The sequence below is a fragment of the Pogona vitticeps genome, chromosome 12 (assembly GCF_051106095.1).
Source record: "Pogona vitticeps strain Pit_001003342236 chromosome 12, PviZW2.1, whole genome shotgun sequence".
Classification (NCBI taxonomy): domain Eukaryota; kingdom Metazoa; phylum Chordata; class Lepidosauria; order Squamata; family Agamidae; genus Pogona; species Pogona vitticeps.
The window spans coordinates 15482041-15507009 of record NC_135794.1 but is presented as its reverse complement, the minus strand read 5'-3'; the positions used below and the strand labels follow the sequence as shown (position 1 = coordinate 15507009).

General features: G+C 43.4%; 2 protein-coding genes across 12 annotated transcripts in view; both read right to left on the bottom strand.

Moving 5' to 3' along the window:
• The window catches only part of MEGF11 (multiple EGF like domains 11), a 474775-nt gene that overhangs the window by 120458 nt on the left and 329348 nt on the right, over nucleotides 1–24969 (bottom strand). For all 11 annotated transcript variants that reach the window (XR_013538901.1, XR_013538902.1, XR_013538903.1 and 8 more), the window contains 2 exons: nucleotides 20422–20634; nucleotides 13498–13672 (listed from right to left, as the gene is read on the bottom strand). Coding sequence is in view for 8 of the 11 variants with exons in the window: in XM_078380886.1 (XP_078237012.1) it covers nucleotides 13498–13672; nucleotides 20422–20634 (388 nt within the window). In the remaining 3 variants the exon portion in view is untranslated. The remainder of the gene's footprint in view (nucleotides 1–13497; nucleotides 13673–20421; nucleotides 20635–24969) is intronic.
• LOC144584564 (uncharacterized) overlaps nucleotides 5244–24969 on the bottom strand; it is a 39188-nt gene continuing 19462 nt past the window's right edge. Inside the window, exon 2 of the mRNA XM_078380885.1 lies at nucleotides 5244–9880. Within this exon, the coding sequence (XP_078237011.1) occupies nucleotides 5973–9824 (3852 nt within the window). The 5' untranslated portion in view covers nucleotides 9825–9880 and the 3' untranslated portion in view covers nucleotides 5244–5972. The remainder of the gene's footprint in view (nucleotides 9881–24969) is intronic.

The window sequence follows — 24969 nt, the reverse complement described above, 5'->3', positions numbered from 1 at the left end:
AGCAAAAAGTAAAAAAATAAATAAATCAGATCATAGATCAGCTCCCCCGTCTTATCCAAAGCTTAGGCACTTTTTTGTATCTTAGTTTTCAACACAATTAATCTAAGAGGTGAGGACCAGCTCTTTCCTTGCCTAAGGAGACAAGCTCGTCGCTTACTGCAACTAAACACAACAAGATTCAGTATCCTAGATATGCATCAGCTGGTCCGGGCTAGTAAAGAGTAGGCGACCGAAGAAATGGACCGTGATGCACACCTGCTCTTCAAAGATGTTGACCCATCAAAGCCTGCGGTTCGTTTCCACATCACTAGCAAATAGTGATGTGTTATAGAGGAACAAAACAAGCTCTACTTCTGTCGTTCCATAACACCCAGGAGAGCCAGTGAATCTGAAATGAAGTACACTTTGCAAAGGAGAAACACAATGATATTAGCTTCTCTTTTCCTGGAAGAAAAAGAAAACAGTCATCACCGCATGCCAGCTCAGCACCTTGCTAATGATTCTCTCGGAGGAAGATGCAATTAGTTGTGAGGCTGAGCGGGAGAAAAACACCAGCTCTGCGTCAAGGTCATACACTCTGGAGTGAACAGGTGAATCCCAGAGGTTCACGGCAGAGCTTTCCTGGCGAGGCAGGTCAAGAGACACCATGGAGTCAGGTCACATTTAATAGATGTACCGGGCTCCCTCTCCTGACGTTTTCACTGACTTTCAAGAGGACAATCAGGAGGAGCAAACAAACAAACAAAAAAATCCCAGACCTAATGGATTCTTAATACCTTGCCCTGAAATCCTTCAATTCATCTGTTACATACAAGGTACGTACATTTATAATATAGTCTCTAAGGCATTTCTTAAGGGAAGATATTAACTTACAAAAGACAACTCAGAAAAGTCATACAACAGTAACAATCTCACTACTTAGTGAATTCTTAATACACTGGAGAGAGAATCACCGAGGCTGTCCTCTCTTCAACATTGCTCTTTGCACGTGGACATACATGAAGAGAAGAGGTCCCTGTTCACGTGTAGACTCTACATAGGGACCCTCTCCCCCCCCCAGTTTTTCTGGATTCTTGCTCACATGTGAAGTTCCTGTTCTGTTAAATTGTATTTCAATGATGCTGTTTATATATATTGTAAATTGCCCAGAGTGGTCTTTGGCCAGATGGGTGGTATACAGGTAGGTAGGTAGGTAGGTAGGTAGGTAGGTAGGTAGGTAGGTAGGTAGGTAGGTAGGTAGGTAGGAAGGAAGGAAGGAAGAAAGAAAGAAAGAAAGAAAGAAAGAAAGAAAGAAAAAGAAAGAAAGAAAGAAAGAAAGAGAGGGAGGGAGGGAGGGAGGGAGGGAGGGAGAGAGAGAGAGAGAGAGAGAGAGAGAGAAAGAAAGAAAGAAAGAAAGAAAGAAAGAAAGAAAGAAAGAAAGAAAGGGAGGGAGGGAGGGAGGGAGGGAGGGAGGGAGAAACCCTTGTCTTTGTCAGGTATGTTGCTCTCCATGTAGAGAAAGTGACAATGAAGAGAGTTGCTCTTCTGGAAGCCTAGTACTGAGAACCAGAAACGTTATGAGTATAAATAGGGCAAAATCTATTCTTCATTCAGAAATCAGGAGAATCCATGTGATCACTATAATATCTAAGCTGCTGAAATATTCTTCAGAGCTGTTTCAGAATGTGGACTTAGTTTTCCTGTGAGCAAAAACTACAGAAATCTAGCCAAGATTCCAGGTCACATCACTCAGAGAGCAGAATTCCTGAATAATGAACCAAGGGCAGTAAGAGGGGTGGACTAGAATTTGGATATCCAGGCTCAAGCTATCAAAGTCATACATGGACTCAGCTTGACCTACCTTGCAGGGCTGTTGAACGGAGAAAAGCAGTGCCTCGACTGCCCTGAAGGAAAGATAGGCTATGAATATAAACTAATAAATAAACAAACCTGTGGCTTTTACATTTTCGTAGCATGCATTGCTGCCGCCGGGACTACACTTCTAAGGGTAGTTAAAGGAAATGTTTAACCTACACGCCTGAAATGTTTCTACATAGCAATACTAGAAGACCTGGTGGTGTGTGTGTGTGTGTGGGGCTTTCATGGGGAAGGAGAGAGCCATGGCAACCCCAAAACCTTTACTCACATCTGCATTAGATTAATAGGAGGTGCACAGAATGTTCGGGGCGCATTCGAGAGACCTTACTCAATTATATTTCTTCCACTGTATTTAAAACCAATATTGTTTCTTCTTTTTAATTTGAGTGAAAATGGTGCATTTATACATCTGTATTTGTCAAAGGAGACATTAAGAGGAAGGTACATTTCCTTCTGACTGTCGGATTCCTGAGAGATACATGCCTCAGCAACGAAACTTGCCAATTAAGTCCATATACAACGTCTGTGAACCCACTACAAAAACAAAGTATGTTTAATGCAAGAGATGCGTTGCTGTGACAAACAGGTCTTCCACTTGAGGAGTACCATGTCCTAAGTCTATTGTCTAATTTGACCTAGATCTCTCTCTCTCTCTCTCTTTCTCTGTGTTGTGTTCTCAAGTCCAACTCTGCAGCAACCCTACTAGGGTTTTAAGGTAAATTAGATGTTTAAGGAGCGGTTTTACCAGTTCCGCACCCCTACCCAAGTACTGTATGTGTTTTCATACTCGAGTAGCGATTTGAATCCAGTTCTCCCGAGTCCTAATCTATCTAACCATCTCTGTCAACTACACCACACCGAGTAGCTACCTGACCCACATTATTTAACATAACAAAGCCAGGGATTTTTCCCCATCTATCTATATATGGAACTCAGGCTAAGATACAAGGGCTTGCTCAAATTCCCATAATTAGTCTGTGAAACGTGAACCCCGAGTCTTCCGGGTCATGTCATGGGGGCTGTTGTAAATAAGTATAAAAAAATCTGAATTGAATTACAAGTGGCCCCTTTGACAGACAGGTGCGGCTTTTCCCCCTTCTCACCAGCTCAAAAATACTGTACCCTCTGCTTAAAGAGCACAATCTGAAAATAATTGGAATTTATTCTAGGACGAAAGCAAATTTTGACCTCACCTCAACATAAACTTGGACTTTATCAGGCAAGGGCAGAATTAAAGAAAGGCGGCAGTCGAACCCTGGACCCTTTATTGCTAAACTCAGCTCAGGCACATTTAGGAATATCTAATGATCTGGAGAACATGGCTATTTTCTCCAACAGCAATGTCTCTAATAATGATGTATTGTTGCATAGTTAGTATCCCACTTCATCCTAAAAGCAGTGGCAAAAAAAACTAAGGATATATTTGCACAGGAGCTTTTTTTTTGTAAGGCATACATTTTTCTGTAATGATTTTCTACTCCCCTAAATCTCCTCTTTCTCCATATCCAAACATGTTGGCAAAAGGAAGCTGCCGTTTTGTTGTTGTTGTTGTTGTTGGATTTGAATACTAAGGCAGTAATCTTAAGCATGATCACCTGGATGCAATATCCACTGAAATACACTGGATTTCTAGTAAGCCATATTGAAAAAAATGATTAAGAAACAGTATGTGCCAGCTCATCAACACCCTTCCTAAACTGCACTGCCCAGAACTGACACAATATTCCAGGTGAGGATGGATCAAAGGAGAACACAGGGAGAAGGACGCGGTACTTCCGTTCATGCAACAGACTATTTGCTCCCTCCCCGTCCGCACTTCATCACATTACTGAGTCACGTTTAGCTTCTGGTCTACCAAATCCACTTGATTCTTTTCATAGGTACATACTACTGTTGAGACTGGTATCGCCCACCTTCACTCTGTGCATCCGATTCTTTTTCTCCCCTCCAAAAATGTAGAACGTCACATTTTGTTTTGGCCCACACCTGTTATGGTCACCTTGAAGCCTAATTCTGTCCTCTTTTAAGTATTAGCTACCCTTCCCAGTTCTGTGTTGTCTGTATATATAAAAGGAATTCTATTCACACTTGCGTCAATGTCTTTGTTGAGTAACAGCAAGCCCAAGACAGAACCCACATGGTACTCTTCCTCTTGTTAATTCTCTCCAGGGTCTTGGTGGGTATGGTCTATCAACCAGTTACAAATGTACCTAAGGGTCATTTAACTTGCTTAGATTTTACAAGGAGGCCTGAAGTAGGGTGAGCGACTGCAGTCACAAATATGAAAGAGAATTCATCTCACTATTTGCAGAGATTTTAGTCGACACAAACCGTATGGGTACAGCCGAAGGATTCTTCAAACTTTTTGAGACAGTTCTGCTCCAGCAAGAGATCAAGACATTTAATGATTCCTTCCCTCCACACAGTGATATGGTTTTCCCAATTTGCACAAAATATAATTTGCCCAAAATTCCTGTTACTGCACAAAAGCAGTGCCTTTTCTCTTTCTCTTTGTGAAGCTCAGGGCATGCATACAGCAAGTACAAGAGGACAGGGTGACTCACTGCTAGCTCCCCTCTGGTGCCCCATCCTCTTTTGATCCTGGATTGTGCTGTGGACCATGGTGGTGGTGGTGTCTCTGTTGATGAAAAGGCCTTCCCTAGTTCTCTCTCTATGAGCTGGCAGCATTTGACAGCTCAATAATCGTCGGTAAAATAGCAACATGGGATCAGAATCAGCCTATGCATGACAAACAGACTTCCACCACAATAAATTAGCAATTCCCAGTCTTAACAACTCCTCCTGGACTAATTGCCAGAGATTATTGTATATTATGAGAGCGCGATGATACTAATGCCTAAATATGCTTCAGTGATTATGGTGCTATCTTCAATAACCAAGATGTTTAAATGTCAGAGCAGAGAAAGCTCTTTAGTAGGAGATGAACTGTTATTTTCAAAATGGGCCAGAAGAAACTAATCAACCCTTTCAGGGATGTTACTCTGAAACAACATGTTACTATTCTTATTCTTTTTGCTATTAGATAAATGCATAAAAAGGCTTAGCAGGGCCCTTTATCTGTGTTTAATCTTGTGAACTGGGTGGCGAGAAGGCCTCATAATGTCTCACTACGCTGAAAACAACAATTGTTCACAAGTCTGCCCTGTTCATATACAAAAAGTGTTTGTGTATATTTACACGGACTGTAAGGAGAACAAACCTATCCATTCAAAAGGAAATCAACCCTGAGTGCTCACTGGAAGGACAGATCCTGAAGCTGAGGCTCCAGTACTTTGGCTGTGACAAACCCAGACCTACTGGGATCTATCACACAGTTACTAAGCTGCCACCAACCATTCCCTATAATAAGTCACACAGACCAGGGATGGATTTTTAAACAACAAAAGAATAAGGTTTATTTTAAATACAAACAGGGTAAATAAAACAATCAGGTGAATAAAATAAAGTAACGTGGCTTATTCTCACACACACAAGCATACAGTTTGGTTCACCTAGAACCTTTAACTTAAAGCACAGACCCTGAACCCATCAGTTCTGGCTAACCCACAGACACCTGAACTTATCAGGTTGGTACTCTGACACACAGTAGTACCCTGTCAGACACCCAGACTCCCACAACAGCTTCTTCTTCCCCAGCTGCTGCTTCGTCCCAACCCAGTGTCTCACAGTCTGTCTCAGCATCTACTCTTCACCACACAGGCATCACATATTTATACAGTACAGCCCCTCCTCCTGATGTCCCGCCTTCCACTCCCCATAGGATGGAACTTTCCCTCCAAACCCATGACAGACAGGTAACATCAGTGCTGTTATGTAACACCTCCCCTCTTTAAAAGTTGTTTTGTAGGGGGAAAGCTAAAAGTGCTTTTCACCAAAAAAACAACCTGCATAAAATACACAACAACATTTATACATACCATATAATACTTACATATACTTACACTCCAAGTTAACCATAGCAAATATGCATTTAAACATTTTACCATATACAGTACATCAATTTACCTTTATTAATACCAACCAAATTCAAAACCAGGTACATTTTAACTTTTTGTTTTCATTATATACATATAGTCCATGTTCTTTCGCCGTCTTCAGTCTTCAGGTCTTCTTGATAAGGCGTCAGCAACACAGTTCACTGACCCTCTGACCACCTTCACTTCAAAGTCATAGTCCTGTAAGTTCAAAGCCCACCTCATAAGTTTGCTATTGTGGGTTTTCATTGTCTTTAACCATTGCAATGGTGAATGGTCAGTACACAGAACAAAATGTCTTCCCCAGATGTAAGGCTTGGCCTTCTGGATCGCGTAGACTATGGCCAAACACTCCTTCTCCACGGTTGCCAAATGTCTCTCACCTTTTCGAAGTTTCCTACTCAGGTAGGACACTGGATGCTGGTCACCATTCTCATCCTCTTGGCACAGAACTGCTCCTACCCCGCTGTTAGACGCATCGGTGTAGATGATGAACTCCCGGTCGAAGTCTGGAGCACGCAGGACAGGATAGTTGATTAGCGCCTCCTTCAACCTCTGGAACGCCGCCTCACAGTCGCTGGCCCACGGGATGCGGTCATCAGCCTTCTTCCTCGTCAGATCGGTCAGCGGAGCCGCAATCTCGCTAAACCTCGGGATGAACTTTCTGTAGTAGCCCACCAACCCAAGAAATGATTTGACTTTTTTCTTGGTGTTGGGTCTAGGCCAATCACGAACTGCTTCTATTTTGGCCTCCAGGGGTTTTATCATTCCTCCCCCTACCATGTGACCCAAGTATTTTATTTCTGGGCTACCCAGCTGACACTTGCTGGCCTTTACTGTTAGCCCTGCTGCACTTAACCTCTGCAGCACTAACTCCAGGTGTATCAGGTGATCTTCCCAGGTATTACTGAAGATCCCTATGTCGTCAATGTAGGCCACTGTAAAGTCACTGAGCCCTACCAAGGTCTGGTCCATCAGCCTTTGGAATGTGGCTGGTGCATTTCTGAGACCAAAGCTCAGGACTCGAAACTCATAGAGACCAAAAGGGCTGCAAAAGGCAGTCTTTTCTTGATCCCTGGGATCAATTCTTAATTGCCAATATCCCTTTACCAGGTCCAATGATGAGATGAACCGACAACCCCCTATGGTTTCAATCAGGTTGTCTAGCCTGGGCATTGGGTAGGCATCAGGAGTGGTTACACGGTTTAATTTCCTGTAATCAACACAAAACCTAATGCTCCCATCAGGCTTGTCCACAAGGACTATCGGAGAGGACCAAGGACTAGAAGAGGGGACGATTATGTTCTCCCTCAGCATCTCGTCCAGCTCCTTCCGCACCTTGTCCCTATAGGGTCCCGTTACTCGGTATGGGGATACTGCCTGCGGGGGTGCATCCCCTGTGTGGATCCGATGCATCACTCCCTTCACTATCCCCGGCTTGTTGGAAAACACCTGCTGATATTTACTAAGCAGCATTTTTAGTTCTTGCTGCTGGTCTTGGGTGAGTGCAGGACTGATCTTTACCTCCTCTGGGTTGTATTTTACTTCCCCTCTACCCTCCCAGAAGGGTAATTCAGCTTCCTCACTCTCAGCTGCTTTTATCGCGAATAAAACCCTCTGTTCCCCTCTGTAGTAGGGTTTTAGGGCATTCACGTGAACCACCCTCCTTGCTTGGTTCTCCTCTTGCTCTATTAGGTAGTTCAGGTCTGACATCTTGGAAATGACCCTATATGGTCCTGCCCATTTGAGCTGCAGCTTATTCTCTCTGCAGGGCCTAAGCCAAAGCACCTCCTCCCCTGGGTCAAAGTGCCTCTCTCTAGCTTTGCGGTCATACCATGTTTTCTGTTTGATCTTCTGCGCTTGCAGGTTTTCTGCTGCCAGCTCTAGATTTCGCTTTAGGTCATTCATCAAGGTGTCTATGTAAGTCACAACGTCTTGTGGGTCATCCTGGGTGATCTGCTCCCAATTTTGTTTGATCAAATCAAGGGGCCCTTTCACCCCTAAGTGTGCAGTAAACATGTCAGAGTGACCCCTTTGTAAGATCATGGGGCGATACTTTTCAGGTACCACTAGCTGACTCCTGATCCCATCTCCCCCTTTTGAGATATTCCTCAGGGTCTCTCTATACAGAATCCCCTTTTTCTCCAGAAATCTCACTGGGGTTTCAGGTGCTAGCTGGGCGTCAGTCACCTGTTCAAAACACTTTTGGAGAGTGGCGTCTGCCTTCTGCTCCTGTCCAAATCTGCTGTCTGTGGTTAAGGTTTCCACCACAGCTTCTGAACTCCCCTCTGCTTCCGTCTCTGGCTCATCATTACCCCCCTGAACTGTCCCCGTGGTGGCTTGTGAGCGTGTAATCACTAGCACCCTTTTCACATGTTCAGCCAGGTCATTTCCCACGAGCACGGCTGCTGGCAGAGTAGATGAAATCGCTATCCGCCAATCTCCCCTCCAGCCTTGAAAGTTGACAGGTACCTCTGCTACTGGCAGAGAGATTACCTGCCCCTCAATACCTGCTACCTTTATGCTCTCATTTGGGATTATAAACTCCCGGGGAATGATATCGGGATGGCACAGGGTTACCTGGGAACAAGTGTCCCGCAGCCCCCTATACTGACGGTCAAGTATTCCTACGTCCACCCCGGCTGTCTCAAACAACTGAGAATCTGTTTTTATCAGCAAGCAGCGCTTTACCTCCACCAGAGGACCATTTTCCTCAGCCTGATCAGCAGAGGTAGCTGTTCCAGACTGAGTAGCTATGGCAACAGGCTCCCTCTGTGACACTGAGCCTTGCTCTTTCTGGACACAGAACACAGCTTTTGGCTTGGTCCCACTAGAATTCTGAGGCACCATTCCTTTTAGCTGCTTCAATTTCTCACACTCTGAGATCAGATGACCCTTTCCCTGACAGAAATAGCATTTTCTGGTGTATTTTGATTCTCTCTCCTCTTGTTTGGGTTTTCCCTCCAAATTCTGAGGGCTTGGTTTCATGCCTGAGGGCTTCCCTTCACCATGGGCCCCTCCCCCTTGCTGGCTTTTCCCTGGTCCCTGAGAGTACTTGCTGTAGGTTTCTTTGGGTTTACCTACAGATTTCCCCTCACCCAAGGGCTTTCTTATTTGGGAGATAAAATCCGCGATCTCTGCGGCTGCTGCCACAGATTTCGGTTTCCTTTCCCTCACCTGGAATTTCAATTCCCCATGCAGGACTGAATAGAACTGTTCCAGGGCTATCAAGTCTTTAAGCTGTTCATAGGTCTCTGTTCCCTCCTGCGACAGCCATTTCTCAAGCAGCCTCACCAATTGGGCCCCCACTTGGGTAAAAGTCTGTTCTGGCTTCTTGGTGAGGGACCTGAACCTTTGTCTCAGCTGCTCTGCATTTATCCCATGTCTTGCGAACACCAGTTTTTTAAACTCTGCAAAATCTTTCATCAGTTCCTCAGGCATCTCGGCATAGACCTCAGCCAGGCTACCACTGATTAAAGATCGCATGATGGTCATCTTCTCAGTTTCCCTCACTGAGAAGTCCACAAACGCTCTTTCCACTAAGGAAAAGAACACCTCAGGACAATCTCCCTTGTGGTACACAGGGAATTTCTTCAGGTCAGCTTTAGACAGTTGGCCTCCCTCAGAATCCCTATTATTATTATTGTTCTGATTCATCAGTTCCAATTTTTTTAATTCAAACGCCATTTTCTCTCTCTGCAATTCCCTCTCCATTTCCATTCTCTCTCTCTCTAATTCAAATTGCCGCTGTTTCTCTCTTTCCCTTTCCTCCATTTTTTCTCTCTCTAATCTTTCCTCCATTTCCCTAACCCTCAGTTCATGCTGTTGGGCTAGGAGTATTTTTCTGAGTTCTGGGTCCTGCTCTCCTGTGCTGTCACCTTGCACTGAGCCAAATTCATCCTCAGAACCTTGGTCAATCTGGGGGTCTTTCACTCCACTCATTTCTGCCATCTGGCTTCGAGTCAAGGGCATAATCCCCCCTCAGAACAGGCTGCTTTAAAAAGTCAAGCCTCAAAATAAAACGACCACTTTTTTCCTTTCCCTCAGAACCAGCTCTCCCTAGAGATTGCTGCTGTTCTTCAGCACTAAATTTGCAACAGTATCGAGTCAGAGCCTACCCCCCTCTGCTGGGCCTCTCAGCTGGCAAGCTAGCTCGCTGTTGCTACGCAGTTTTGCCTCAGCGTTTTCCCGCCAAAACTAGGCTGCCTCAGAGCACCTTAATCTAAGTCTCCCCAGTTGGCACGTTCTTCTACTAGCGCACCTCCCCGTGAGGTACACCTAGAAGATTACCTACGCGCCTCAGACTGTCCCTGACTAGACCCCCCTTGCTCTGGGCACACTTGCCAAGGCTTTGCTGGACCGCTGGACAACTGGACCAGTCGTATCCCACCCGCTGGACACCAATCAATGTGACAAACCCAGACCTACTGGGATCTATCACACAGTTACTAAGCTGCCACCAACCATTCCCTATAATAAGTCACACAGACCAGGGATGGATTTTTAAACAACAAAAGAATAAGGTTTATTTTAAATACAAACAGGGTAAATAAAACAATCAGGTGAATAAAATAAAGTAACGTGGCTTATTCTCACACACACAAGCATACAGTTTGGTTCACCTAGAACCTTTAACTTAAAGCACAGACCCTGAACCCATCAGTTCTGGCTAACCCACAGACACCTGAACTTATCAGGTTGGTACTCTGACACACAGTAGTACCCTGTCAGACACCCAGACTCCCACAACAGCTTCTTCTTCCCCAGCTGCTGCTTCGTCCCAACCCAGTGTCTCACAGTCTGTCTCAGCATCTACTCTTCACCACACAGGCATCACATATTTATACAGTACAGCCCCTCCTCCTGATGTCCCGCCTTCCACTCCCCATAGGATGGAACTTTCCCTCCAAACCCATGACAGACAGGTAACATCAGTGCTGTTATGTAACATTGGCCATCTCATGAGAAGAAAAGAGTCCCTGGAAAAGACCCTGATATAGGGAAAATGTGAAGGCAAGAGGAGAAGGGGACAACAGAGGACAAGATGGTTGGACAGTGTCATCTAAGCGACCTACATGAATTTGACCCAACTCTGGGAGGCAGTGGAAGACAGGAGGGCCTGGCGTGCTCTGGTCCATGGGGTCACGAAGAGTTGCATACATCTAACCGACTAAACAACAACAAAAATATACTGCAAGGAGGCCTACTGCAATGAAAGGCAAGTGTGATCTCTCCACATAGGAAGAGTCAGACATGACTAAACAACAACATGCACACACACAGGTGTTTAATATCTGATGGTGCTATAAAGCTGAAGGGAGACTAGGTACTCCACCACCACCCCCGCCCAACAGTATGTCAATCCAACTCCGTTCCTTTAGCCCAGCTCAATATTGCAGGTGAATCAAATCGGAAGAGCAGCACCTAAAAGATGAGAAAGTGCCTAGTTCTAATCCTTCAAGTACTTGCGCACCCACCCACCCCCGATGGATGTAACCCCCACACTTATTTATTTATTATTTATTTATTGGACTGATATACCGCCCCATAGCGCTACAAGCACTCTCCGGGCGGTTTACAATTTAATTATACAGGCTACACATTGCCCCCCCAGCAAGCTGGGTACTCATTTTACCGACCTCGGAAGGATGGAAGGCTGAGTCAACCTTGAGCCAGCTACCTGGGAATTGAACCCCAGGTCGTGAGCACAGTTTTAGCTGCAGTACAGTGTTTTAACCACTGCGCCACGAGGCTCTTAAGGATGTATGGATGTGGAGTGATCTGCAGAGGATTTCTTTTCCCATCATCATCTATGGTGGACTTTAGTCCATCCTTTCCTGTCCTTTCCCCCCCTTTTGTGCATGTTGAGCAATACTGCCACAGAGCCACCAGCTGGCATTCATTTTTCATTGTACGTTGAAGCTAAAGCACAGGCAGCATTTTAAAAATGGCCTGAAAAACTTAAAATTACTATCCCAATTAAGAAAACATGCTTGCTGATTACGAAAGCATTTTGTTTGCTTGGTGAAGAAATATAACACACAACAAAGTAAAAGTGCATGATTGTTGCATTTTATTTTTTATCAAATCTCCTCAGATCTCACCACTAAAGGAGAGCATGTATGAGCGGCAGTCATTAAGTCAATTTCAATTGAAAATTAATGACACCAACATAATGTGCTGTAAAACAGAAGTTAACAGAATGAGTGTGAATGAAATGAAAATATCAAACATTAGATCCTGCAGAATAATGGGAGAGTGCTGCACAGCTACATTTACAAGCTAATTTACATTTACAAAAGACCATCGGCTGTTTTCGTGGATTGTTGCAAATCTTTCAGCATTACAACACACTTTAAAAGGAGGATGAAACTCAACCCGGACTCTTTCATTGATTTGTAAATTGTTTGGTTTTTTAAAAACCACTGACCACATCATCAACTCTTAACCCCTGGTCAGCCAGCAGCTGACCCATATCTAAATATGATCAAAAGAGGCTTGGCTAATCATGGGTTTTTAGTCATTCTAGTGCCATTTCACATTACAGCACAATGAAATTTTAACACATGAGAACAGCTGTAGTCCATGTTCATACCTACACACTCTTATATGGAAAAGTTCTCAATCAAACAAAGATCTGCGGAGAGATTTATACCTACCATCTTACATACACACTTCAGAGATTAACAAGAAACAGGATAGATGCATGGACTGAAACATTTTGTTCCCTTTCTTTTCCTGGGCAGACTAAACTACTCCAATAACTCTGCTGAAGATGTGGAGAGTTAGAGGCTAATCTTAAGAACATGTACTGGAACTGTTAAATGATCGTTGGGTTTGGAAATGATAATAAGCAAAGGGCCTCATGTGAGGTTCATGGAGTCTCAATTGCTTATTTGGCTCTTGCTTCTGTTCCAGCTCAGCGCCTGCTACATAAAAGATATGCAAATTCTGTGATAATTGACACTACACTCTCGCAAGTCCTGCTCTATGAGGCGCAAATGTCTAGGCTACTTATTTCAAGAGACCGAGGTACATATAACAGGAATACTTTCCACACATAGTTAGTTGGATATGAAATGTCTGTTATGCCTTGGCTTTGCAAATACTGTCCCGCGTCATAACAATGACTGCGATCACGTGGGAATCTGGCTCTTTGCTTAGTTGACTTATATTCCCTCTCAGTCCTGCTGCTTCCTGAGTTTTTCCTTCTCTTTTTCCTTATTCTGTATTGCTCAGTGCATAAAAACAGAAAGCTGGAAATTCCATAAAGCCACAAGACTCTGACAACGGGCAGATAATTCAATTATGAGAAGTCTGCTTTTCTTCCTGATCGTTACGTACTATCCAAATTAAGGACGTATCTATTTTTGAGAACTTTAAAAAGTTTTCTTTGAATGTTGTCTTTCTTTTCCTTAACTTCTATTATCCACTGTTGTAATAAAAACCAGGTAATTATTTAGCCAAGGAAACAACATATAACCTGGCTGCATTGGGTAGAATGTAGAATATTATGACCCTTTCTCCACCCATCCTTAGGCAGAAGTGTGAAATGGAATAAAAAGATTAACAAGTCCCTCCAAATTGTTCATTGCTAAATTAAAAGTATTAAATGAAGAGAAAAGCAGCAATATCTCAGGCTTACCATATATCCTGGCCCACACGTGCACCGCCCTGTAATGCTGTCACAATCTGCTCCATTCTGGCAGCGGCAGGCAAACTGGCACCCCTCGCCGTAGTATCCAGGAGGACAGGTTTCGTTGCAATAGAGTCCTGCCCAGCCCGCCTCGCAGTTGCATTCTCCCGACAGAGGGTGGCAGCTGGCAAAAAGAGGTTCCGGTAAGAAGTGCCAGTTAGGAAGGGAAGAAACCGCGAAAGACTTCGGTTTTCTGAACAATAGCATTTCCAAGCATGAACAGGTAGATAAAATGTTTACAGGACTGGATGTCTACCCTCCATGCTCATGCTTGAGCGCATGGAATGTTCACAAACATTTCTAGGGACAGATGACTATGGCACAGTGCTGATTGTTTTTCTAGGCAAAACCTCACACAGGACCTCAGGAGGGAGAAGAAAGGCTATGGTGTTCACTGGAAGAAGAGGGGAAAACAGCAGTATATCGTTATAGGAAGGCAGAAGGTGGTAGGGAGACCAAAATAGTACAGATAAAGAAAAAGGAGGTTATAGAAGCATGGGTCTGAAAGAAAGTTGGTTTTGACAGAGATAGGATAGAACGTATGATGACACCCCATTATCTCTCTGACTTGACCTACTTAGAACATGGAATCCCCAGCTCTGTACTTGGCTGCCCCTTGTGGTGTGGTGGTAGAATTGCAGCTCAATGTACTTTCTTAAAAGGGATGTAAATCTTTGCTAATTTCATTTGTGCAAGTGAAAACAAAAGATTCAGAAAGCTTTCTCTCTCCTGGGTGAGATTACAGCAGTTTTGGCACATTATTCTCATTTTGTTACTTTCTGGGCAAAAACAAAACAAAACAGACCAAAAGAAACCACACCACGTTGAAGTGATGTTTGTGCAAAACCTAGCATTCTGTGCAAAAATGCAATTTTAATATACAAAACTGAGATTATTGGTGGTTCCCACAACTTCTTTTTTGGCTAATGCTTCTGTTGATGAAAATAAGCCTTGGCCTTTTCACTAATGCGCCAAAGAGCAAAAAATCTCACAGAAGTGGCCAAGCACTTGAAGCACCAAAACAACCTTTTTCATTGAGAATATTTCCTAGTATTTGTTACATTTGTAGAGGGAAAGTTCTCATGCTGTAGATTGCCCTATCCAAATACAATGTTGTTGGGCTCACACTGCGAAGCAAGAGGAGCAGCAAACCTTGGCTGGTTTGGAAGCCTGGCATTCTGGAAAGTCTGGGGTTGCTCTCTCTGGCTCTGCTTTGTTAGGGAAGAAGACAGAGGAAGTTGCCTCATACTGACTCAGACCATTGACCTGTTTAACCCAACATTTTCAACTCTGACTGGCAGCCACAGCTCTGCAGGGTTTCAGGCTAGTTTGTCTCTCCAGAAGCAGTCAAGAAACCAGAAGTGGGGGGGGGGGGAGAACACAAAACTTGGATGTTAACTCCCAGGAGAGACAAAAAGGGCTGTTACTAGGCCTCATGGAGACTTGAACTTGAGGAAGTGTGAAACTGGAGTGTGTATTCTCTCTCTCCTTCCTGAACCTTAATCCATTTGCTTTATAAGTATCAGAACCTCTGTGCATCACGTAGTGCCACATTAAGCAGCAGCTATTATTATTTTTCTTGGAATGTAGTGTTTAACTCTCTTTCCTACACATAATACATGTGTGTTACCCTCTCCTTAAACTTCGACAGACCATCTGCAATTCTTACCAGACACAATGCAAGTGTTTATAGTACTGCAGAGTATTATTTTTGTATATTTTAATGTGTATTTTTATATTTGGGCACGTATCCATGCACATTTACACAATAAGGTATGCTTTTTTGCAGAGTGGTGTGGGATTCTGCTTGGGCAACAATGGGCCTCCCGGGCCCATCCAACTCCGACCCTGTTTTACTCCCTAGACAACGTTAGGTCTGTTCAGGATGGCACTGATTCCTAGTTGGGCTCCCACTGGCCACCACAGTCCCGAGATTCCAGATCATGGCGCCCTCTGCCTATGGTTTAGCCCTGACACTTTTTGTGTGTTTCCTTTATACCCCCAAGACAGACAAACCATGTCCAAGTAGCTTAGTCAAAATGGATTCCCTTGGAAAGTAAGGCAGAAGTATGATGTGGCATCCTTGTCAAAATAAAACATTTGACTGGCACTGCTTTTACGGGCTCCTCTTTTGTTTTGTCACTAGCAGAAGAGATTAGCACCGAATGTTGTGACTAAAAATTACCAAGTTTTGTAGCTGTCATATGCTTCTTCAGAGTATTCTAATTAAAACAATTCATCAGTTTAATAATAATAATAATAAAACAACCCACAAAACACCAGGTTTCCAGTTGACAAAGTGCTCCTTGAAATCATATGCTGCTTGGCTCACACCTCTTAACATTTAGATGAAAAGTAATAAAAATGCTGGCATTCTCCACACCCACATCTATTAATCTTCATGTAACGGGAACAGAAAGCTAAACAGCAAAGGAAGAGGTGAGTTTCCCTCATTTTGCATTTGTCCCCCTAGTGTGCACAACTGTGGTTTTTTTTCCAATTGGCTTTGCATTGGACAGCTAAATTAAATCTTTCCAGACTAATAGATTGTACCCAGCTATCTGAATTGCTCTGTTACAATTTGGTTGAAAAACGCTACACCTGGCAATAATTTCTAAAGCAAAATGGAGGCTTTTATCAAAATAAAATAAAATAAAAGGTTCTCCTCATGAAATATGGACACTTGATCATCATTAAAAGATTTATCCTTCAAAATGAAAGCTATGTGCAAGGGAGACTATAGGAAAAATAGAATTAAAATGAGTAGTATGTATTCAGTAAAAGGCTTAAGGGGTGTTTTAGAATATCTCATATTTAACATTTCCCTGACTCCGCTTCTGCTAATGTTTTTACTTCTCTCCTATCTCCTTAATCTGTTTCTTACTCTCCCTTGCGCACTTTTATTTCACAAGTGCAAATCTGTTTGTAAGTTTGTATGCCATGTATTCCACAGATCTACATCTTGTTTGGCACTGCCCAGTAATCTTGGTTCCAGCAGCAAAAAATGCACTCATTGTTAATATGACAAGGGAGATGCGGAAGCCTACATCTTTTTGCAAAAATACGTGTTCCTAAGGCCAATCACGACAGCAGTCTTCATATGTTGCCAGTCATTTATCGCATGCCTGGCCACATGACTGAGTTTTACTGCACAACATAGGCATATGTGAATGTTTAACTGGCAGCCGAGACAATCACACACATCGTTTCCATGATTTCTGGAGAGGATGCTGGCCCGAGAGTCAAGACTGTTCCTAACTGTGGATCGTGGTCCTGTGTTCTTCTGTTTGGTCCCATTAGAACGCAACAGAATCTTTGGAGCTGGTGCCTTAACGGTTAGGGTTTGGTATCAGGTCATTGACCCCAACCAGACAACCCAGCCGTGATTGTCACAAGGGTATCTTTGGAGAAGGACAGCTGCCTCTCCATTGAGGTGCCCTTTTGTTTTGCAACTCTAACGGACTCTGGAAGAGTTCTCTGAAAAGTCAAACGCTGAAATACCAGTAGGGTGAATGGAAAGAACATCTATGGATCTATGCCTGCCGCTATCTCTTTTGTTCCACAGTGGCCAAGATAAGAGAGAGTGGAATGACAGATTTTATCAACTAAGAGACTAGACTAATTTATTAAGAGAAGCAGATACCATCTGGAGACAAGAATGCTTCAAGGCAAGACAGCAGAGCACAGACAGGCAGGAGGGTAAAAGAAACTCAGCAGTGAATAGCAAGCTGGCTGGATCACATGCGCAAGATGCAAGCGTCCTACTGGGACACTAAATGTTAAGAAGGACATTTATCTCATCAGAATTAAAGTCTCGCCGTGCTTCCATCCTTTGAACTTGCCTCCAGATGGAAGCTCTGCCCAGCAATTGTACTTGTAGATGGCAGAGGATGGGGGTGAATGCAAGAATCTGATAATAAAAATAAATTATAAGAACTTCTTGAGCAGATGTATACACCCCATTTGGGGGGCTGGTAGTGAATTTGTGACTGGTATGGCCTTTGGTATACAGACCTCCCGGCTTAGAAATCAAAAAATTCCGAGACACCATTTCTAAGGCATATTATAGTCCAAGGTATTGATTTGGCTGGTGGTGTTTGCTCAGATCTTGCTGGTCCATGGGGCAATCATAAGTTGATCTGGACTGAGTGATCTCCAGTAGATCTGCAATGAAATGCCCCTCAAGACTCCACCTGAAAACTACTAAAATGGAAGAAGGCTGGAGCACCCTGGAGTGGAAATGTGTGAAACCGCTCTGAGCTCCCTTCTGTTCTGAGACAAATCAGTCAATTAACTAATAACTCCTGCGCTTGGAGACTTTAATACTGAATAGACGTATTTTGCATCAGGCACCTGTTAGTGGATGTTGGGGGTCCTACTTCAAACCAAAGTAAATTCCACAAGCCTGAGATTTGCCCATGTCTACACTAGTCCATTTACACCGGCACAGTTCTTCTTGGGCTTAAAGTCGCTGGGGTACAAAGAAACGCAGCACACCTGTTGCTCTGCTCCTGGTTCTCAAAGCAAAAGCCAATTCCACACCAATCCCTTCAGATCACCCCTTGGGAAAGGATCTCCCCTCTGAAGGTTCAGAGCTGCACAGTTTGGCTACAGTTGATGTACATCTGAGTTGCAGAGCGGCTTAGGCAGCGACTCTTGGAAAATATCTCAAGAGCCCCCAAGCTCCTTCCAAGAGCAACTTCAACCTTTCCAAAGAAGTCAGCTTGCACTAGCGTCTGCACCACACCTCCAAGGGCAGGGGTGGGCAATTAATTTCTGTAGGGGGGGCACATAAAAAAATCTGACCTGTGTTCGTGGGCCAAACCAACTTTACTTAAAAATAAAATATAACAGTGATGTTATGATTGCTTAATTTTAAACTTGTTAATCTTCACAAATACTATTTATTTATTTATTTATTTATTTATTTATTTATTTATTTATTTATTTATTTATTTATTTATTTATTTATTTATTTATTTATTTATTTATTTATTTATTTATTTATTTATACCCTGCCTATCTAGTCAAACAACCACTCTAAGTGGCTTCCAACATATATAACAACATATAAAATATTAAAAAAAATTAACCATCAATAGACAAATTATTCAAGATTGAAAAAGAGAAAAAAAAGAGGGTTTTTTTGCGGTATGTTAAAGATAAACAACTGATCAACTTTAGACCAAAAGCTATAAATGGTTCTGATGTTCAAAACTGTCCGCACTTTGCCCAGGTCTGTCCAAGGGGAAAGGAAGAGGCACGTCTCCCCCCCCCCCAAAAAAAAAAAAACAGATCAAGATCTCCTAGGGGGAGAACCTCCAGTCAATCAGGGTGAAGCAATTCTGGGCTGGCCTGTTCCAAAGGGAAGTTTGCCTCGCAAAGACATTGCAAAGAAGCACGCAGGCAAGAAAAGACTTGAGCCGCGCAGTTTGCATGCATAAGCTGAAGGCCAGAACGTTTCCATTTTAGCAGTCTGTGAACAGATGATCAGCCAGTGTCAGCAAGAAAGTCAGGTTCGTCTTACTTTAAATTTTAGAAATGGCTTCAGGGCACATTTACCGAGGCATCAATTATCCCCTCTTTCTTATAGAGAAAGTCAATCCCGCAATCGATCATGCATATTTATTCATGAGAGGAGGGTGTTAAAATTAGGAACTGGTGCCCTAAATGACTCCTTTTTTATTTTATTCAGTAGCATACCCCTCTATATCTTTTTGTTTGCCTCCCAGGTGAAATCTGTCAATTTCAAACATATTGAGTAGAAAGCTAGAAAAGATGTGATAAATTAAACTTGCTTTGCTTTAGGTGGGGCGGAGTGAGCTTGTGACTACTAAGCGAAAGTGTAAAGGACAGCCAGTTGCAAAGGAAGAGAGGAAATGCTCCTGCATCTTTGGGAACGCAGTAACGCTTATCTTAAACAGACAGAACATCAGGGTCCGCCAACCAGCAGCTTTCTGGAACAAGGGCCTCCCTGCCTATCTGACTGTTTTTAAATGACAATCCCAGGAATTGACCTTTTGGGTACAAAGTGTGGGGTTTAAGTAGAGGAGAGATTTTTAGCAATGTGCTTCTTTCCCCTGTATGCTTCTGCCGAAATTCCATCTGCCACATAACTATCAGATTAACTTTTATAACATCCTTACATGATGGGGGAAAGGAAAGGACTAAAAGAGGAACAAGAGGAAAAAGCAGTCAAGAGCATAGACATGTTTAAAGCTTCATGTGATCAGAAAAAAAGGGAGAAATGAGATGGGGGAGGGGAGGGGAAGAAGGAGAGAGAGAGAGAGAGAGAGAGAGAGAGAGAAGGGGTGGTTCACCTCTGCCGTGCAATTACTTCCAATGGAATAACAGAAGAATTTTATGTCACCTTAAAAACCACCAGGTTTTATTTGCACAAGCTTTCACAAACTGTAGCCTGATTCACTTACAGCCCATGAAAAATTCTAAATAAAATTTGTCAGCCTTTAAGATGTCCCAAGACTTTGTTGTTATTTGCTGCAGCAGAATAACATAGCTGCCCTTCCTGGGACATTTTAAAGCCTTTCCATTTAATATCTCCCCGTGGTTCAAGATGCACCCATCATCAACCGGGAGGGGGGGCAGGGAGTCGCACATTGTGTGCCTACTCACTCCACCAAGCGCTCTCTCTCTGTCTCCCCCCCCCCCTAGCCACATTCAACAAAACCATTCCACGTGCACAGTTACTTGTGCAGGCTTCAAAAGGATATCCGTGCAGCAGGTGGGGATCACCGGATTTGCGCAAAGAAAGCCTCTCTGTGTTACCTATTTTCCTCTCCCCCATTTCAGCTAAGGAAAGCGTTCAGATTTAAGTCGCCTTCCCACCTCTGAAAGGAAACACAAGACACCTACCTGACAGTGTTTGCAGTGTGACAAGGACATCTCCTGTTGCATTTTAGCCCATAATATCCTTCCGGGCACATCCGCTCCTGACAATGAAGGCCTTTAAAGCCCGGGTCACAGAGGCATGCCCCATCAACGTGGTAGCACTTCGCTCGGTTTTCACAGTCACACTTCTGTGTGCATTGGAAGCCAAACGTTCCCACGGGGCACTCCTCTTGACACCTGTAGAGAAGAAGCAGCAGCAATGGCAGCAGCTCAGTACGACTGCAGAGACTTTGTAAGAGTCCAGTCAGGTTTACCAACGCTAAACCTGCTCAAAGGCGCATAGCATAGTGGTAGAGCGCACACACACACACGCGCACACACGCACGCACGCACACACACACACACACACACACACACACACACACACACACACACACACACACACACACACACACACCACTGGCTGCAGAAAGTTCAACTCCAGCATCTCAAGGTGGGCCTGGGAAAGAGCCCTGCTTCAAATGCTGCCGGCCAGTGTAGACAAGGCTGAACTACAGTGGGGTCTTGACTTGAGAACTTAATCCGTATTGGAAGGCGGTTCTCAAGTCAAAAAATTCGCAGGTCAAATCTGCATTTCCCATAGGAATGCATTGAGAACCATTTGATCCGTATCTGCTCTTTTCCGTCCATAGAAACTAATGGGAAGCTGCTATTCTGCCTTCCACCACTAGAGGGGGATATTTTGTTTCTTTTTTTCTTTGGTCAAGAAAGGTTCAGGGAAGGCAGGGAAAAGACAGTCCAGGCAGTCTGAAGACTGTCTCCCAATCCACTCTCTAAACGCTGGGAGGAGTGAGGAAGCAGACAGGCACCCTTTTCACTGGCCAACAGTTAACTGAAAGTTCAAGTTTTGCACTTTCCCTGCCTCCCACGTGGGTTTTTTCAGTTCTTAACTCAAATCTAAGTACTTAAGTCAAGTCAATATTTTCCTATGAGAGCGGTTCTTAAGTCAAAATGTTCTTAACTTGAGCCGTTCTTAAGTCAAGACCCCACTGTAGAAGGACGAAAGGTCTGATCGGTTATAAGGCAGATCAGGCTTCCTTCCCCCGACGGCAGTGCCACACGCTCCTCTGAAAAGCCAGCTGGAGAGTCCAGAGGTGCACCTGGTCTGGCGTTCTGATCCTACAGTGGCCGAGGGATTACGGAAACACTGGCGGGTTCTTTCTACCTGGCAATCTCTCACCAACTTGTTTCTCCCACAACGCAGTGGATCTTAACCGGTGACCCCTGCTAACTCGTTGGGGAGTTTCATCCTTGCAAATTCCTACATAAAATAAACTCCATAAAACAATTCCTATATAAAATGACTCCATTTCATATAAATATGCAAATCCAAATTTAGCTACCTCCCAGATTTTATATTTCTTTAAATTCTACTGTGTGGTTTCTGGCAATTGAATAAATCAAGAATACACATTTTGGTAACCTGGAATGAACTACAGGAGAACAATCTCCACTGTTATATTTTCTTGCAGGCACTATTTGTTGTGCCACTAAAATAATAATAAAGGGTATGAGAAAATGACCTGTGTCCACACTACTGCAGTCAGAGGAAGTAATTCCAGCATCCCTAATTTGAAAAGGCATTTTACAGACTCCCAGAAAGGATCTCTAGTTAACACGACTTTGATTTTTTTTGAGCCTGGCAGTATCCTACGGGTCGCGTATCATATCTTTGTGAGCATGACCTGCCAAGAAGGACCACTATACCATATGATTAATAAAGTCTTATCATGTTGGTAGCAGGGACTGGAACTTGCCCAATCAGCATTAGTTTAATCCCGCCACTGATTAAAATGTTTACTGTAACCACCACGGAGAGAGGAGATTGTTAAATGCCTTTTTGTGGGTCATTTTGCAGGCAGCCCTGGAGAAAGTTAAAATACGATGATCAGGGAGAGAAGATTTATTCAAGCAACCCGCGACTGAAGAAGAAGGGAAAGTGGAATTGGCTGTTGTGAAAGAGCTAATAGTTCAAATTGCTGTGACATGTTTCCAGAAACCAAGCAGACGGATGTGAGGTTATTGGTGCAATCGTGCTTTGTACTATTAAGTCCAAAACATTTATAATTAACCTCTAAACTCTACTTCCCTTTTTGTGTATCCAATACAGCCATGAGCTGGTCTATGCATGATACACTAATCTCTTTACCATATAGTACTCCAGAAAGTAGGCGCAATGGGAAAAGCCTTGAAAGTAGAAAGCTGGTCTAAGGGCCTGTTCTTGCTGCCGGAAATAATCAGCAGAGGAATGTTTTTTTTTAAAAAAATGTGGGCTGCAGTCACGTGGGCTTTAGCCCGAATCCCAGACTTTTGTGGTGGTGTGTGCTTCCTCACCTTGCCACTGCCACTGCCTCGGAGGGCTCCCTGCCACCACGACCTCCGTCTCCGTATCCTATCAGGTAGGGCTGATGGGGTGATGGCGGTGGTGGTGAGAATGGAAAGGGAGGGGGAAGGAAAAGGGAACGGGGTCAGAGTGAGAGAGTGTGGGGGAGCAGGTGCTTTCGGGGTGGGTGGGGCAGGCAAGGGGGAAGGGAGGGAGGTGTTGCCAGCGAATGACGGGGGGGGGCAGGCAAAGGGGCTCCAGCTCTTTTAGCAAGTCGGGTCCTTTTTTTTTTTTTTAATCCTGCTTTCTGTTAGCAAGAATTGTTAAAAAGCAGATAGGGTCTTCACATATGTGGAATCATTTCCAGTCAATCAATTCCACATCCACCACAAAATAAATGGACCACTGGCAGGGGAGCAGGAAAAAAAACATTCCCCTGGCACAGGGCTCCATCTGTGTGGACACTAAAATTAAAATCATTTTTTAAAAAAAGGAGCACTTGGTACAACAGAAGGAGGTTTTGTCAGTGAGACTGAACCACAAGACAAGAATTTAATCTTCCTGATAAGCTACTTTTCTACATGCAAGGAGACTTTACTTTTTAATGAAGGGAATGCTATGACCCATACAGTTTACTTGAAGTTTAAAGTGGTACAATCTTAGAAGGCCAGTACCGTGTGCTTTTCCATAACCCATAGCTTAGAAATGACTTTTTTCTACTGTATCCCAAGAAGCTCAGTCATATTGCCTTCAGCCACACCACGGTAAAGCCTGTAGGCCATTTTCACAAGGACCCAAGAACAAACGCAGCTGATGGATTTGCGCTTCCTTCTTTAACAAACCGGGTCTTCCTGGTTAAATTTCACCACGTGTCCTTTCAATCTTTTCTGACAGGATGCGGCTGTTGCTCGCCTGGCCGCGGAAGTGCACACAGCTTTATAGCAAAAATGAAAGATGAATGGCAGATTATTTCCCCTGCCATGCTGCTATTACAAATGTCTATTATGCCCCATTCTCTGAACAGTTGGCAACTCTTTCTGGCAGGCCTGAAATCATGCTGAGATGTTAGGGGAGTTTGCTTTCCAAGAGCCGTCTGCCGGCTTAAGTGGAAAAGTACAATACTCAACAAGATGAATAGGTAGTCAATACCCCACTATATCATCCTATATTTATAGGAGATGAAGCACGATAGAGCAGAGTGAAAGAGCATCTAGAAATGAAACATCAATGACCTAATCCATTTACATAATTAGCCACCCTCTCCCTTTTGCCCTCCACATCTCTCTGCTAACAGTTTAGCTAACCTATTTATTGTGGGGCGCAGGCAATCACTTTGTGTGAATTTTACGCAACAAGAAACCAATAATGGCTCCTTGGGAGCATGAGGATCACCAGCGTAGGAAATAAGCTCCTAAAGAAACTTCCTCCCTTTGCAAGGTATCAATCTAATAGGCCTGTAACACCATTAACAGCCAGCTACATTGCTCAATTAAATTACACAACAAGCGACGGCAGCCTCATCATGTTTCTTGTTCAATTTTACATCACTTCTTTCTTATCTGGAAAGAGCCACATTACAGCAACTACCTTTGGACTTTAATAAGTGTGCAATTATTTGGGGGGTGGGTTAATATACATGCCAGCTGCAGAATTAATAGCCAACAATTTCACAAAATATTAAACATTACAATGCCCTGTTTAGCACACTACTTACACGCAACAATATTTGTTTGCTCTACAGGTACGATTAAGAACGGATGCATTATGTTGCCAGCCTATTCAATTGACAGCAATGTGCTTTTATTCACGCAAAAAGAACTGAAACAGCACCTGAGGTATCATGGGCAAATAAAATCTTAGGTGATCATATTTTCAGAACCATCATTATAAAAATACTTACTGTAACAAAACAGCCAGGAAAATAAAATTGCTTATTATAATTGTTAGCAAATGTATGGGATTGTACTCACTGTGTAAAGATTCTAATCGCATTGTTCAGCAGAAAGCTGGAAAAAGCACAGCTAAGACATGGTTCCTTAACAACTAATAGATTGGATTTCCTACCCGGTATTCATACTGAAGCTGCTGCTTCTTTTTAAAGGGGTATATAATCCAAACGTTTTTCTCTGGATACTCAGATTACATAATTTCAGTGAAATACAGAAATTATCTGAAACTATGAACTTGCT